Source organism: Fukomys damarensis, unplaced genomic scaffold (genome assembly GCF_012274545.1).
Source record: "Fukomys damarensis isolate Sample0158 unplaced genomic scaffold, DMR_v1.0_HiC HiC_scaffold_12, whole genome shotgun sequence".
Classification (NCBI taxonomy): Eukaryota; Metazoa; Chordata; class Mammalia; order Rodentia; family Bathyergidae; genus Fukomys; species Fukomys damarensis.
In genome coordinates, this window is record NW_022900924.1 from 33,908,204 (window position 1) to 33,924,322 (window position 16,119).

The window sequence follows — 16,119 nt, forward strand, 5'->3', positions numbered from 1 at the left end:
TAATAAATACTTTAGAGTTTGTGTTCTATTACAGTGGTTGTGGTACCTATTCAACTTGGCCAAGTTGACACAAACAATATGAAAATGAATGGCTTGGTTGAAAGTAATGAACTTTATTGTCAAAAATAGGTTGAATGTTGGATTTGACCTGCAGGTTATAATTTGCTGACCCCTGTTCTAGCAATTATTTTTATAGCTGACAGAGCCATTTGATTATTTTATTTGATACTCTCCAGCATTGGATTAGGTTGATTTCTAACTCTAATTCTACTAGTCCTTCCTAGTTTCCTTTGTATTTTTCTTCTCTCATATTTGAAATGCACTGTTCAAGGATTTCCTTTGTATTTATACACTCTTTCTCAGTGACCAGCACTGTCACCCACTCAAATGACTTCATTTAACACCAATTGGTCAATGGCTAGAAATCTCTGTCTTCATTTAACCCTTGTCCTCATTCAGCCTTTTATCTAGAATTTCAGGCTCCTGTATTTTATCTTGGGCATCCTGCCAGCACCCCAAGTTCAATACACTTTTGTGCCAATTATTAACATGTAGTCTCTCAACTCCAAACTTATCCTTCTGTAGGTAGCTTTACTGATGTTGGTCTGCCATCCTGCAAACCCCATTTCTGCTTTGCCAACTGTTAGTCTCTGCGCACAGAGGCTACTAGAGGAGAAGACAAGGACTTGACCCCTTTTTCTCTGCTTCCTGTTTACTATTACATGCTTGGTGTTTCCTGTAAGCATCTCTTTAGCAAACCTTCTTCAATCAAAAAACAAACATTGCTTTCTATAGTAGCATCTGAATCTGTTTTTTCCCCAAAGTAGTAGAGTTACCTCGATTATCACTCATCACCCCATAACTCCATATAGCAATAGTGGGTTACTAATCCCTCTTCAGAGGTCTGGGTCCCAGCCCTTCAGAACCTTTTGTTTGAGCTTAGAGACACCAGGGACAGCTAACAGCGCCTTCTAGTAGAGGTCTGAGTCTTGTTAATGATCTTTTTTTTTTTGGTACTGGGGATTGAACTTGGGTCCTTGCGCTTGCAAGGCAGGCCACTGAACCGCTGAGCTAAATGCCCGGCCCCAAGGTCTGAGTCTTGGTGTAGCAGAGTCCTTGCTTCAAGTTTGTACATTTTAGTCATTCCAAACTCTTCTCTGTACTCCCCAGCCCTAAGAGGTGGTAGTTGCTTTGTTTAGTTGCTTCCTCAGTAATAACTTACTGTTCTTTTTTGCTTTTTTAGTTACATAATTAATTATGTCATAGTTAGCAACCATTCTTTACATAAAATTCCCATTCAAATATCTGGTTATGCTTTCTGCTCCTGACTGGACTCCAGAGGAGTTTATATTCTCAGCCAAAAGCTGCACCTGTGTCAGTTTCCTACCTTAATAAATGGCACCAGCAAACCTGCCCCTGTCCCACGCTTGGTTACTCAAGCGAGTATCCAGGCCTCATTTTGTACTGTGTCTGTATTCCCAACTCCCATATCTCATCAGTTACAAGGCCTACAGCTTTGGCTTCCTAAACATTTCTTGTTTCTTTCTGCCTCTGTCCTTTTTTAAGTCCCCCTAGACCATGCCAACATCATGTCTCCCCTGGGTGACCTTCATCTCTTAATGACTGACCCCCCTACAGTTCCATACATAGCCTTTTAAACCCATTTCACTACAGTTATAAAGGTATCTCAAAACAATTTTCCAGATACACATGCTCTGAAACATTCCGAATCCTCAATTCACTTTATAGATAAATCTTTGATTTGATTTCTCTGCTTCTGTATTTCATTTTGGAATATTCTCTTCACTTGTTTATCATTTTTCTTCAGTGTGCTATACTTCCTTTGTACTCTTGGTGTAAAGTTTGGGAACCTCCACTTTTAGCTGGATACTTACTATTCATTCTTCAGATGTTGTATAACTACCTCAGAGATGGCTTCCCTGATCTCCCAGTGTAGGCTATACTGCTATGTACTTCCACAGTTCACCAAATAATTCCTTTCTTCTGTAGTATCCAATAAACTTACTTTGTGTGTGTGTAGGGGTGTTTTTTGGTACCAGGGATTGAACTCTGGACCTTGAGCTTGCAAGCCAGGCAGTGGAACCAGTGAGCTAAATCCCCGGCTCCCAATAAACTTCGAAGTAGCAGTCCAGATCACCATGTCTGATCCACCACAACAGCTCTAACACCTCATAGCCTTCCAGCGCAGTCGTTATTCAACAAATACTTGCTGAATTCTTTTTATTTTTTATGTGCATCTATCAGGACATATGAGTTGATTTCAGAAGACGCATGCTTCCTCAGAGACAGCAGGATCTTTCAGGGCCGGATGGCACTTCTTAAACCTTAGGCTTCCTCACTTGATTTGCATCTCTGGATACAGTCTCCCTTTGAGGGATTTTACAGTGAAAGGAGAAGACAGACTGGGGAGGAGATACTAGCTTGAGCTGGGAAGGAGACCCAGCATTTTCCACTTTTCCACTTTCAGAAGGCCCTGAAGGGTCGCATAAGTCTCCTAAGTTCCTGGTGCCTGGCTCATCTTAGTGCTTGTTGCATTTAAACCCCAGTGACCAGCAAAGGGAAATCCCTCTGCTCCTAATCAGCAGCACGATACTCTTGCACCAAAGTCATCAATGCACTAGTTTCGCTGTGGCTCACGGTAATGTTGACATTAAACGACAACCAATGACAGACGACAAGAAGGGGGAAAAGATTTGGGAGATAGCTAACACACTGGTGAAAAACCTTCAGAAATTGTCATCACCAATGATGAAGAAGCAAACAATTTCAAAAGAATATGAAATGAGAGCGATCATGAAGAAGAATCATGAAAGCATATAACAACAGTCTGCTGGGAAGGAACAGACCTGAGGGGACAGATTCAGTAAATTCAGCTTTGATTTTGGTTATACTTCCTTGGAGAGAGCTGCATTTACTTAAAAAAAGAAAACAAACGGAAAACGACCCAGAGGAATTTCGTTTCTTTTTATCTTCTAAACAGAATTGACGCAAGATGGACATTTTCTTTAATAATATAACCTTTCTTTCAGCTCAGAGTTTTACCTTTTGGATTGTATTCCACACACGTTCTTTATTGCTTCTTCTTCCTTCAAGGGTGTCCATAGCATCTGCCATTAGTAACTGCAGCTGTGGCACCAAGATAAAAATTATCAGTGTGGAATTCACACAGAAATAACTTCTTTAAATACACAGATTAAAACCTAATTAAAAAATCATTTGTACGCGGATGATTTTATTACTCATCCTTCTCACAATGAACACTGCCACCTCATCTTCGCCTGAGTCATTACGGAGTATTATTGCAGATATAAAATATTGAAACAATGAAAAGGTTCTTCTTGAAAATTTGTAGAAAACGTATAGGTTTTAATGTAGTAAGTGTTGATGTTTTGTTAAAAACAGATTTGGGTTGTGTAGAATGAAGGCGGTAGTTAATTCTCTCAGGAAATGCCATGTAGTACATGAACGCATTTTAGTATTTTCTCCTGAGGCTAATGTATCATAATTCTAGGCATCAGGCAAAAGCTCACCAGAGAATGATACTGACATTGTGCTGTTTTATTGCCTCTTTAAGAATCTAGCTCATTTATGTTCTTTTCTGCGTTAAAAATTTGAAATACCTGTTTTTAAAAATTCATTTTTTATTTTTAGGTCCCAAAGACAAATTTACAACGTTCCTCACTCTGTCCAAAACAGGCGCCTGGCGTATTCCAGTTGAAAACAATCTTATATATGTATACAACGCACATATGGCTGCAAAATAACGAAGCTGCATCAAACCTCGTGATGCTCAAACTTTCATAAAAAGCCCTCCCCTGAAAGGAGCGCATCTCCAGTTAGCTCACTGCCTCATCAAACAGCTTGAATCCTTAGATAATCTCTGTGCTTTAGCTAATGCAGAGCTTAGGTAGGACGGCAGAGTTGAGTCACTCAAATATCCTCTGTTGATCAGTCAGTGTTCATCCAGTGTTGTGCAAGGTACTACTAGGATTTATTTTTTAGGTTAACCCATACTCGCAAGCTGGAAAGTAAAATCTATTACTTAAGGTGATAAAACCTTGAAGATGTATATATGCTTTTAAAATATTTGGCTTGCAGATACACACTCATATATATCCATTTTTTTTTCTGGTGAGCATATGAATTATGAAGATATTCCATAAAATCCCATTTTGTAGGGCTTCAAATACTGAAAAATTGTCCATTAGAAAGGGACACCAGTAGTGTTAGTTTGATGCTCTTTATGTATATTTTGAAAAATGAATATTTCTGTGGGAAAAAAACCCACAGATATGTAGTTAAGCAGGCTTATGTATGGCAAACTGCCCTGCATTTTTTCATTTAAATCCTGAATGTACTTTTCAGGAAAAGAGGATCAACGTTTCGCTGGCTTCCCTAAATTAACATTTTCTTTGCCTCCGTTTATCTCAGAGGAGCATTAATCATCGAAAATTGGCTATAATATGCAATTTGAAAGCTCATACTTACGGCACTTCTGAATGCCTTATGAATGGCAAGATAAACACTTCGCCTTTTAGACGGTGTTCTGCACACAACCGTAAAGGTTTAGAAAGTATCATTGCCAGTTTGACTTAGTAATTCTTTCATGAATAGACTTATTTCATAGTTTTCATTTTTAGTATGCGTGGTTTTATTCTTTGGTTAAGCAGACCATTTCATGTGCTTACTGTGATATCAGTATTTATTTAACACACTTTTAACAGGTTCAGATGAACATTATAAATGCTGGCAGTTCATTTCTTGGTTACATTTTTAAAAGCTCAAACAGGGAGGGTTCTTTTAGTTATCTGAAAATTACAGGTAATCAGTTTGGGCTGTTCTCATCCTTGCTAGGTGAATTCAATTCAGGTCTATAATTAGTTTTAGCTACTCTCAATTAAAGCTTCAAAGTAAAGAGCCCTTCCCTGCAGCACATTAGGATCTCCAAATAGAGTAAATTTTACCTTTCTCTGTAGGGGCAGCATACAGTTTAGTAATTAATTTTCAAATGAAGTGTTATAATTTCTAATATTAATTATGATTTTCATACACAATCTATTTGAAAAGTCTTTCTGTGAGCTATTCCTTCAACTAGCTAGTTTTTGACTGGCTCTGCAGGAGGCCAACATGTCTGGTTTTCTGAGCTAACCAGTAAGTTCAGTTTAAAAAGCAGCTATTTAGATTAACTACATTTTTTTCCAAGTAAATAAAGCTTTATTGATCTATCCAAAGGTACTAGTGTGAATTGACACTGCCAAAATATAAAGTAATACTGGAATTGATTAAGAAAACTCTGAGGACCATCTTGTAGGGTTGTATTTTTTCACATAATTTCCTTTTCCTCTCCTTTTTCCAAGAAGAGAATTATATATTAACATATCTTAGAGTTTTAGAAGCAGTTTATTAAAATTTCATTTTACTTAAAGCAAAAAGCCTGACACACAATATGAATAATCAGCCCTTTTTTGTTTTTATACATCACAAAGTTTCTTGCTGCAAGAGATGGAAAGTAGTCAATGTGAGCAAATAAAAATCAGATACCCCTGCATTTTCCAATTTCTGCATTAAAATGCTTCATGAAGGGTAGGGAGTTTGCCTTCAGACTCCATTTATTATCACATTTCTTTTTTTTTTTTAGAACATATCACTCTTCTGTTGGCTCAGGGCCTGTAAAAGCCTTAAACAAAGAAAAACAAATAGTTACCAATTCCGCCTCCTGTTGACTGATGTCCTGTAGATAGGGAATGGTTGCTAGTTCTGCCATTGCTTGATTAATTACTTGGGACTGCTCCTTTACTCTCTGCAGCTGGCTGAGGAGGCTGGCGTACTGCAACTTCTCCATCACACCTGAGCACGCACAGAGACCACCCTGGAAAGGAAAAGAAATGTTTCAGAGCAAAGCCATGGAGCGAGACCCCCTCCCCAGGGAATGAAGACTTGGTGTACTACATTTGCATCTTTCGGAGCAGTAGTGTCCTAACACAAATGACTGTTTCCTTTTGATCATTTTAAGAAAAATTGTCTGTACATTTTTTCCAGTAGGCGATTATGCATCCAAGGAAGCTCTTTTCAGGACCATTGAGATGGGTTTGCTGGTTGTCCTGCAATGGGAAGTTAGGGTGAGGGGAAAAGACAGGACTGAAATTATATCTGCGCTCTCTTCGTTATGATCTCATTGGGCTGTGTCTGCAGAGGAGGTGACTTTAATCACCAAACCATCATACAACCTAAGAGTTGCCTACTATTTGGTGTATATAAAAGAAGGTTTTTTATGAATTGAATTCTGTTTATGTCAGTGGCTTACATTAAAGCCCCAGCTCTCCTTTCATCTTCAGTTCTCATTGGATGGCCCTGTATCCTGGTTCCTAGTCTTGTAGCAACTCACTTTGATTTCTAGGGTCATTTCAACAACTGACAAGATCCATCTTGAAATAGATTCTTCCACACATTTGTAAGGCCCTCCTCTCCCCAGGGATTAGTATTTCATCTTTTCTTATGATGAGGCAACTTAGAATAAGGTGACCTTCCTGCATATTTGGTACTGCCATCTACAATGAAGGGACATTACTTTCTTTAAAGCATTTAATACAGTTGTAATACTTAATAGGAGAGACAAAGTTTATCATGACATTGTCTTGCTTGTCTTTTGGACAAGCTATATAGTTTGACATAAGGGGTTGCGTAAAGGTTATAATTGAGACCTAGGGTGTCTGGTGGTCTGCTGTTCTGGTGTTTGGACAGTACTGAGAAATGGGAAGTTGCAGGAGGATTTAATTTCACAGTTGCATTCTGCCTTCTGGTGCTCTGAAGAGGAAGACTGGGTGACCAACACCACTTTATGGCAGGGCTCTTACTGGACCACCTGCACCAAAGTCTTGAGGCTCATTTGTTAACTCAGCAGTTAATAGAGTCTTGGGCTTCATTCAGTGAGTCTCAGTATCTTGATACTGGACCCCAGAAATATGAATTACCTAAATACTTGAATATCTCAAAACGCAGTTTGAGAATGAATCATTACCTTACAGCTCTGATAAAGAATCTGATAAGTACTATTTTATTTGTGATGTTTATAAGAACTACTTGTGAATGTGTATGACACATAATTTCTTCTAGAAATCAGAGGAAACAGACATGTTTTTTTCTTTCTTAAAAGAGAATTTTCTCTAAAGAGAAAATTGTTAGAAACTAGCATTACTAAAGACTATCTGAACTTCAACTTGAAATTAGAAAGCAGTTCTTTCTGAAATGTCATGCTCATGTTTTGAGTGATAGTAACCTCTAGAAACTGGCATTTTCTAGAATCTTGGAAATAAATGAAGGTTAAACACCATAGCATTTTATTTGCTTTATTTCTCTCTAATACCTATCTGTGCCATTCATGTAATGTCTTCCATTCTCACTAATTTGTTCTTTTTGATGAATCATTTATATGAAAAATCTATAAACCTATAGGAGCTATGATTGCAAATGGTGGATTTGAGATCTGTTGCCTGAATTGATGAAATAGCTTGCCTACCATTCAGTTTAAACATGTATCTAAACAATGGCATTCTGTCAAGTAGAGGAAAGCAAGTTGGAGGAGAAATGGTTTTCTTTTTGAAGAAAAATTGCTTTCTTTGTCCTTCTCTAAAAAGAAACAATGGGGCTAGTTGTAGGAAAGTGGTGTAGTGACTCAACTCCAAAGAGCAGAAACAACTGCAGCCTGCTTGGGAACATAATCTATTAGGGTAATTTTCCAAAACATCAGGAAAATAAAAATAGTGGAAGGAAACAGTGCTTTGTTGGCTTGATTGTTGGATGCATAACAAAACAGGAAGTGCTCCCTATGAATAAGATACTAGGGAAAGAATACAGTTGCCTGCTAATAGCCACCCATCCTCCCTTTACCCCCAGCCAAATGCACTTTGGGTCATCGGGAAGCTAGAGATTAACATTTACATATACCAGATAGGGGCTTTTGAAAGACAAAGTAAAAAAGCTAAACATTAATATTAAATGTAACAGGAATGTTTTAATGCTACTGTTTTAAGAAAATAAAAGAAAAAATGCAAAATGAAGGAATTAGTTTAAATATCTAGTGCTAGTTTCTGAAGAGAGATAACCTTCCCAGAGAGATATTAGAAACCATCAAATGGCTCTTAGCTGCTGGGAGAGAATAATAAAGTGGCCAAGATTGCAGCTGAAACCTCACACAGGTACAATGAAGGTTAGGTAAATAGCAAGTTCAAATGAAGGCTTCAGTCAGATAATTCCCTAGATTTAATAGCACTTATGGATAAATGTTTGGGAAATAAGTCACATTGTATAATACTGCTGAAATGCAGAGTTCAAGTATTTGGGTTGTATTTCCATTTGGCATAACATATACAAACAGAAACATTAATTGCAAAGGAGGGGTAGAAAACACATTATTGTTCATTTCAAGTGTGCATATGTAAACATTTTTTATGCTTCACTTGGAAGAAATTAAAAGTAAAATTAATGAGGTATTAAAAAATGGTTAGTTAGGTCATTTTTGGCAAGTCATTTTGTGAGGGAAGCTTTATACATGGCAAGAGATTTTATTTTAACTCTTTAACATTTAGTTCAGAAAGCACAGTACATAGGTTTGAAACTGACGGAAGCCAAAAAAGTTAATGAATGAAAAAGCACAGGGCCATCCATTAGCATGGGAAATAATTACTACAAAAATCCCGAGATGGAAAAAAATGCCATTAGAGGAGGGATATGGGTTGATGTTCATTAAGATTTGAAGCCACGAGGAAAATGATGAAATATTCCTAGATTATAATTCTTAAAATGTCAGGATCTTTTGTGTTTGGTCATGCGTTGTGCATCCCGCAGTAAAATCTATAAAGACAAGGAAACTTGTGAAGTATAACGGAAATCATTGGAAGAGAAACCTCCCTCCAACCATGGAAGTCCTTTGTCTTCGTCACCAACTGTGTCTACCATCTCCTGGTAACGAGTGAACATTCATGCTCCCCAGGAAGCTTTTCACAATTAATTATCTGAGTCTAATTTGTTTGTATACTTAAATGTTCATTTTAAAAATTGAATATAGCTATAGAATAATTTTCATGTTGTTTTATGTGTGCTTTGCCTCCAGCAAGGATCAAACTTTTATTCAGAGAAGTAATATGTCTTAATGAAAGAATCCTGGAACAATATTCTGAACTACTATCTTCTGACCCCTTAGATAAATGAACTTGACTATGTTATAGTTTTCTCATTGGTAAGAGGAAGGTGACACAAAGTCATCAAATTGTGAGGGTCAAATGAAACAGTGTGAGGGCAGTGCTTTTATGCAATAATTTATACACATTTTTCTGCTAACCCTAGTTCCGTAGTGGAGCCTTTTGCATGCAATCAGCGTGCTTTCATGTGTCTAATAACCAGTACTAGAGTGTGTGTGTGTGTGTGTGTGTGTGTGTGTGTGCCTGTGTGGGTGGGTGCTCAGGACCTAACTCCGGGCCTCACGCATGCTAGGTAAGTGCTCTAGCACTGAGCTACATTTCTATCCCTTTTTATTTTGAAACAGAATCTTGCTAAATTGTCCAGATTGGCCTCAAATTTGTTATTCTTCTGCTTCAGCTCCCCAAATACCTGGAATTACAGGTGTGTTCCACAGTACTTTGCCTGTGTATTTTTCTAATATATATGGGTCAAAAGCAGTTCTTTTAATATCAAAATATTGGGTTTTGATGTGTTTTCATTCATGCATATAACATATTTTGATCATATCCAGCCTCCATGACTCAGTCTTATCTCCCCTCCTCCCAATCTTACTCCCTTCCTCTTGACTAATAATAAAATCCCAAGAAAATTTCTTGGTTAGGGAATGTTTCAGGGACTTGGAAAGAAGAGTAATTTGTTAGCTTTGGAAAAAGAATTTTGCTTTAATATGCTTATGTTGAAGGAAAATTGCTATTCTATAGTTTTATATGCATTCTGAAGATAACAAAATCCTTTATTTCATTGGAGGGAAATAGAAAATTAGTGCAACCAAAGAAAAATTCCTTATGTCATTAAAATTTATTGTTTTAAAAGCGTAACTATTTTCCTAATTAAAGATGCTAGGTAGATTTTTTATCTAGGTAGATTAAAAACTAAATATTTATAAAGTGATTAAATATTCATTATGTTTAGAAAATAGATCATAAGAGTTCTTGATATTGCCTAAGTATTATTTAGTATATGTGCTGCCGAAGCAAGCACAGTGTGTCTAAAGACATGTATGTATTTAACATCATTTGTGTGACAATGTAAATGTGGTAATACTTTATATAAGTAATTCTGGTCAGAGTATTATGCCAAGGACTAGCATTATCTTTGGGTCTCCTGTAGTTTATGAATGCTAAAGTTTTAATGTATTGTATTTTCATATTCCAAAGCAATTTCCATTGTCAAAATGAATTAAAGAATATCTGAATATATATGACACAAAATATATTTCTTAGCTATTAGGACTGGATGAAAGTGTTGACGTTCCAGATGCATGATTTTTTTTCCCCTTAGGGAACAAGGAAAATCATGCCTCAGTCACCAATATAAAAGGTAATTGAAATATCTGAAATTCTTCAGAATGAATATTTTGCCAAAGGAGTTGATCATTGTTTTCTGGTGGAAGTGTTTAGGAAGATGGATGAAACTGAGGAGCTCAAAGCCTGCTGTCAGGAAGGCTGCAGTCCATCCTCCAGTCCTGCTGTGCCCAGTCGATCTGTTCTGTGGCTGCAGAGGACACCTCTCAGCCTGCCTGTGTGAGGGGAATCTAAGGAAATCGGTGATCTAAGGAATATAAACTAAGGGAAACTGTTTGAAATCCATGGGACACCAGCACTGTCTTCATATTAGAAGAAGAATGTATAATTTCAAAGTATGTAGCATGTATAAAGAAAAGAAAAAAAGAATGAAAGATCAGGGAAACATTCTTCTGGTCAGAACAAACTAAAACCAATACAAGTAACTGAAGCTTCTAATCCACTTTTAAAATGTTTCAACATGAGTTATATACTTTTGGCCTCACAACTCTATGGGGTTTACCTGGCAGATACCCGGCTATTCTATATATGAGAAAAAAATTGTTCAACAACCGAGTAACTCACCATATGGTTACTTACCCAGGGCATAGCCCTGAGCAAAAGGCTTCATTTACACGGGTCACAAACCAGGGCAACAATAAAGACAATGCAATGCCTATATATTTAAGCAGATATCTTAATATCTGACCAGAAAAAATCCCTACAACTAGGAGGAACTTAAAACTACTTTTGAGTAGCTCTTGGGTTGTATTTAATGGTACCATGTAGGAATAATTTCTAGTTGTCAACACATTACTTGCTTCATTAAGTTAGGTTACTTTGGCATCCAGTTTTATTCAATCTTGCCTTATGAATCTGTGCCTGGGAAAATAGGAAACCAACATGCCAATATTTGGATACACGTATCGTCCCTGGGAACCTTAAGATTCACTCGTGTCAATTCCATTAAAACTCTCTGACACAATCTCCCCAAAACTGTTACTTCTCATAAAAGAGAATATAAGAAAGTTGATGAAATTCCTTGCAATTAGCAGAGTGGTATGGAGACTGATTCTAAGGAATACCGAGTTGTTAATTAGAAACTGAGTCTGTTTAACCATTTTTTTTTTTTTTTTTTTTTTTTTTGGTACTGGGGATTGAACTCGGGTCCTTGCGCTGGCAAGGCAGGCGGCGGAATCACTGAGCTAAATCCCCGGCCCTAACCACGGTTTTTAAATCTTATTTATAGACACACAGAGATACAGACATATACAGATTTCCCTGTGGTCAGAATGCCCTTTGAAAGGCGAAGAAGGAAATGATGACCTACATACAGAAAATACTTCATGCTTGGATTGGCTGAATCTGCTTTTACACTGATAGATATGAGCCAGCAAATGATGTAGTCAGTTTCTGAACAAGTAACTGGGGTAAGGCCAGCATTGCTTCAGAGAGACAAGGCACAAATAGATCACTTCCACAACACTGAACAACCATGCTCTGTAGGACAGCCGAACAGTGATGAGATCAAATAACGCTCATGGTGATGTTTCTTGATAGTAAAGCTTACACTGCTTGCAAGGACCTGACGAAGACAGTGATAATGTGTGAATTTCTAACTAGGGTGGGCAGGTTGGTGAGGACAAGTACGTGTGCCTGTGGTGGGAAGAGGTTGTGCTAAAGGGTTAGCTGCAGAACAGGACCCAACATTTATAGTATAGCTAATAAAATTGATTTAGATGGAATGTTTGTGCCCCCACCATTATATGTCCAGCCCTAATCCTCAGTGTAATGGTATTTAGAGATAAAGTTTCTGGGAGGAAGTTAGGATTTGATGAAGGTATGGACGGGCCCTATGAAAGGATTAATTTCCTTTTAAGAATAGACACCACATAACTTGCTCTGTCTTTCTGTCGTGTGCAGACACAACGAGAAGGCAGCTTTCTGAAAAACACCGAATGAGCCCTCCTCTGAACCCCGTCATGCTGGCTCCTTGATTTTAGGCTTCTAGTCTCCAGGACTGTGGAAAAATAAATTTCTATTGTTTAAACAGCCAATCTGTGCCACTTTGCCATGGCAGCTTGAGCCAGCTAAGATGAAGGTGAATTCCTAATTAACAGAAATATAGGGAAGGATAATGGAGTGGAACGTGTGTGCGTGTGTGTGTGTGTGTGTGTGTGTGCGCGTGCGCGCGCGCCTGTGTGGTAGGCAAATGCAATAAAATATGCTTTTGTATTTGTAATGCATAGAACTACAAATTATGCAAATATATTAGGCATTTTATAGCTTTTCTAAAATGCTGAATAATGTTATCGAGCAGATAAACTGCTGAACAGATGTTAAGTAGGTGCTTGCGATGACCCCCTTGGTTCTCCTTGTAAGGTAAGAACATCAAATCAGTGATATAATACAAAAGCCACAAAAATAAAATTCTTTAAAATTTCTAATATGCAGGCATTTTGAAAATTACTTAAAGAGGAGAAACCTGCAGCATTTATATCCAATTTATGAGCATTTCTCTTTGTGTGTTTTCAGTACAATGGCTTAAATTTTGTAGAAGAGCATCACATTATTCAAGTCATATTTTGGGATTTTAACACCAAAAGGTAGAAAAAACATATTTTCTGTGGATCATAGACAGGGATTAGATACTTTACCTTAAGGCTGTACAAAGATCAATTGCCATTGTTTATTGTAGCAGCCAATTCATCAGTGCGCAGGCACTAGCTTGAACAGTTTTGAATGCTTGTGTAGGCAATGAGATGGTTATATGCTCAGTAAACAAAATAGGGAAACACTGTGCTTGCTAAAATTTTATTATTGATTTGAAATGAGAAGTTCATGGCAACTTTGAATGGATTATCAGGAAGACATGAAAAAAAACTCTAAAGAGACACTAGTCTAATAAATACTAGAAGTTGTGGTGTAGCATTATGATGTTTTAGGATATAAGAGGAATAAAAGAATTAGCTAAATCTGTTTGGTTTTGCAAACAATGTTTCTGTGAATGTTTCTAAAATCATCCAACACTTATAATATCTGCTCCATAAACTTCCCAAATTTTTAGAATTCTGTAGTATTTGTACATTGGACAAATATAAAAATCTCATGTACCTACATTCAATCGGGTGCCTTTAATAAAATCCAGTATCGGCAAGATTCGCTTCCCCATTGTCTCCATGTGTCTCACGTTGTCTTCTCTGGTCAGCCGACTGAAGGGAGTTTTATGATCTAGAAATTGTAACAATAAACTTTTATACTATTTTTCCAGACTTCTATTTCAAAAATGTTTTTTCTTTAGCAAGCTATAAAAGGACATCTCAATATTAATAGATATAAAATCTTTGGTATAGAAACTAGTCCCATTCCTATACCATCTGTATAACAATGACAGATCTATGGGAAAGGCACAGGAGACGTCACCCTTTAGAAACTGTCATTTCCTCATTTTATTGTGTTTCTTGATTGAGAGATTGAAGGGACCTCCTGTAATAATTCACCTATCTCTGCAGCGTATGTTTTGCCTGAGTTGTGAAAAAAAGGTTGTCATAAACGTGTCTGATTCTTGTCTTGTTCCTCTCAGGTACTATTCAAGTGTCTTTGAATGTAGCTTGAAACTGAGATAAGCCTGATGATACAGCACCAGGAAAAGCACCAATTCTTGAGTATGTGGTTAGAGCTGGTGGAGTGAATTCAGCCTGGTCATGCATTAATCCATAAATTTCAGACTTCAACTCCAGGAAAAGTATTTTCTTGATTTTTTTCAAAATTTCAACTAGAATTTCTGAATACCATTGAAACATAATACTCCTCAAGAGGTCTAATCTCAGGATATCTAGTTACATAAGAAAAGAGGAGAAAATATATTAATACAACATCAGAGGATCCAAGTGATTTAAAATTGTTCTCAGTTGTACATCTTGTTGCACGGCTCAATTTTGTTGCACAATGTGTTTCACATTTGTTAACCAATAATGAAAGCAGCTCTTACTCTGCTTAAGCATTGGTGATGAAAGTATTTGGAATGAGATGACTGGAGTCAGGGAAGTGGGTTCTCCATTACTGTGTGTGCTCTGGAGGAAAATATTTCCTGGAATCAGAAATCTAGGTATTGTTGACAAATGCACAACGATAAGAAGGTGTTAATTATAACCAAACATTTGTGAGGGCCTAGGCCCTACTACACATGGAGTCCTGTGATGATAAGATCTGATGAGTAATGTACAGTTCCTAACATATTGAAAGTTAATAACAAATTCACATGACTTACCTGTAAATGTTGGTAGCTTCCTACTTGATATTTTTTCTAAAAAATTTCCATCTTCTTTGTTTTTGAAGCCAAGAGTCAAAAGATATTGTTGGGGAGGAAAAGATAACCAGTCAGCTGTCTGAGGCAACACGTGGAGTCCACAAAGATCTGAAATAGACAGAAAAAGAGCTAAGAGACTTCAGTGCAGTTTTATTATATTCTGGGTCCCTTTCCTAGAATTCAGCGATAGTACTTGGAAAAATTGTTAACAACAAACGTTAAAGGCACAAAGTGAAATTATGTGTATCAAAAAGTACTTCATTACTCTTAGTAATTTATGAATACACAAAGCATAGTAATAAAATATGACTAGATTATGTGGTCATATTTTCCTTATTCTCAAAATAATGGACATTTAGGACCAGTTTATAGCTTTAATATTTTTCTCTGTAACTCTGTTAGAAATGATTTGATTTTTCTGTCCATTGTTTAAAATGTAAGGAAACAAAAAGGAAGAGAAATTACCATGTGAGAATTAAAATACAAGGTGAATTAATTTTTTTCTCTCTGAGTTTATTGGTACATTTTAGGTATACAGTACAGTTAATTTCATCATTGGGATCTTGTACCTTTACATGACAAGTCTTGGTTCTCATTTTTTCCCCTTGTCCCTGCCCTTCCTTCACCCCCTCCTCCCTTCCCTATTTACAAATACTTTATTTCCCCATATAATATTTTTCTCTGTAACTCTGTTAGAAATGATTTGATTTTTCTGTCCATTGTTTAAAATGTAAGGAAACAAAAAGGAAGAGAAATTACCATGTGAGAATTAAAATACAAGGTGAATTAATTTTTTTCTCTCTGAGTTTATTGGTACATTTTAGGTATACAGTACAGTTAATTTCATCATTGGGATCTTGTACCTTTACATGACAAGTCTTGGTTCTCATTTTTTCCCCTTGTCCCTGCCCTTCCTTCACCCCCTCCTCCCTTCCCTATTTACAAATACTTTATTTCCATTTTTTCATTTTCTTATATTTTTTCCCTTATTACCTTTCCCCTACACTACTCACTTCCCCTACACCTTTAGCCGTTTTCTTCCCAAGGTGAATTAATTTAGTTACTATCCTTCCCATAGCCACAGAAAGAAATTTCAAATGATAAATGCACTGACTATTGTAATTAAGCTTGGGAATAATTCAGCTATTATCAAAACATATCTGAATCAAATTCACTCCTAATGATGAAAAGAGTTGATATTTACAAAAAACATATTTTCTACCTGTTAGTCTTCTAGGAGTTTTGTGAGTACTTTCTTTATGAATGGGG

General features: G+C 36.9%; 1 protein-coding gene across 4 annotated transcripts in view; it reads right to left on the minus strand.

Annotated features, from left to right (window-relative positions):
• Positions 1 to 16,119, minus strand: part of Spata16 (spermatogenesis associated 16) — a 233,323-nt gene that overhangs the window by 19,776 nt on the left and 197,428 nt on the right. For all 4 annotated transcript variants that reach the window (XM_010632414.1, XM_010632415.1, XM_010632413.1 and 1 more), the window contains 4 exons: positions 14,812 to 14,958; positions 13,660 to 13,772; positions 5,726 to 5,890; positions 3,064 to 3,147 (listed from right to left, as the gene is read on the minus strand). In XM_010632414.1, the coding sequence (XP_010630716.1) occupies positions 3,064 to 3,147; positions 5,726 to 5,890; positions 13,660 to 13,772; positions 14,812 to 14,958 (509 nt within the window). The remainder of the gene's footprint in view (positions 1 to 3,063; positions 3,148 to 5,725; positions 5,891 to 13,659; positions 13,773 to 14,811; positions 14,959 to 16,119) is intronic.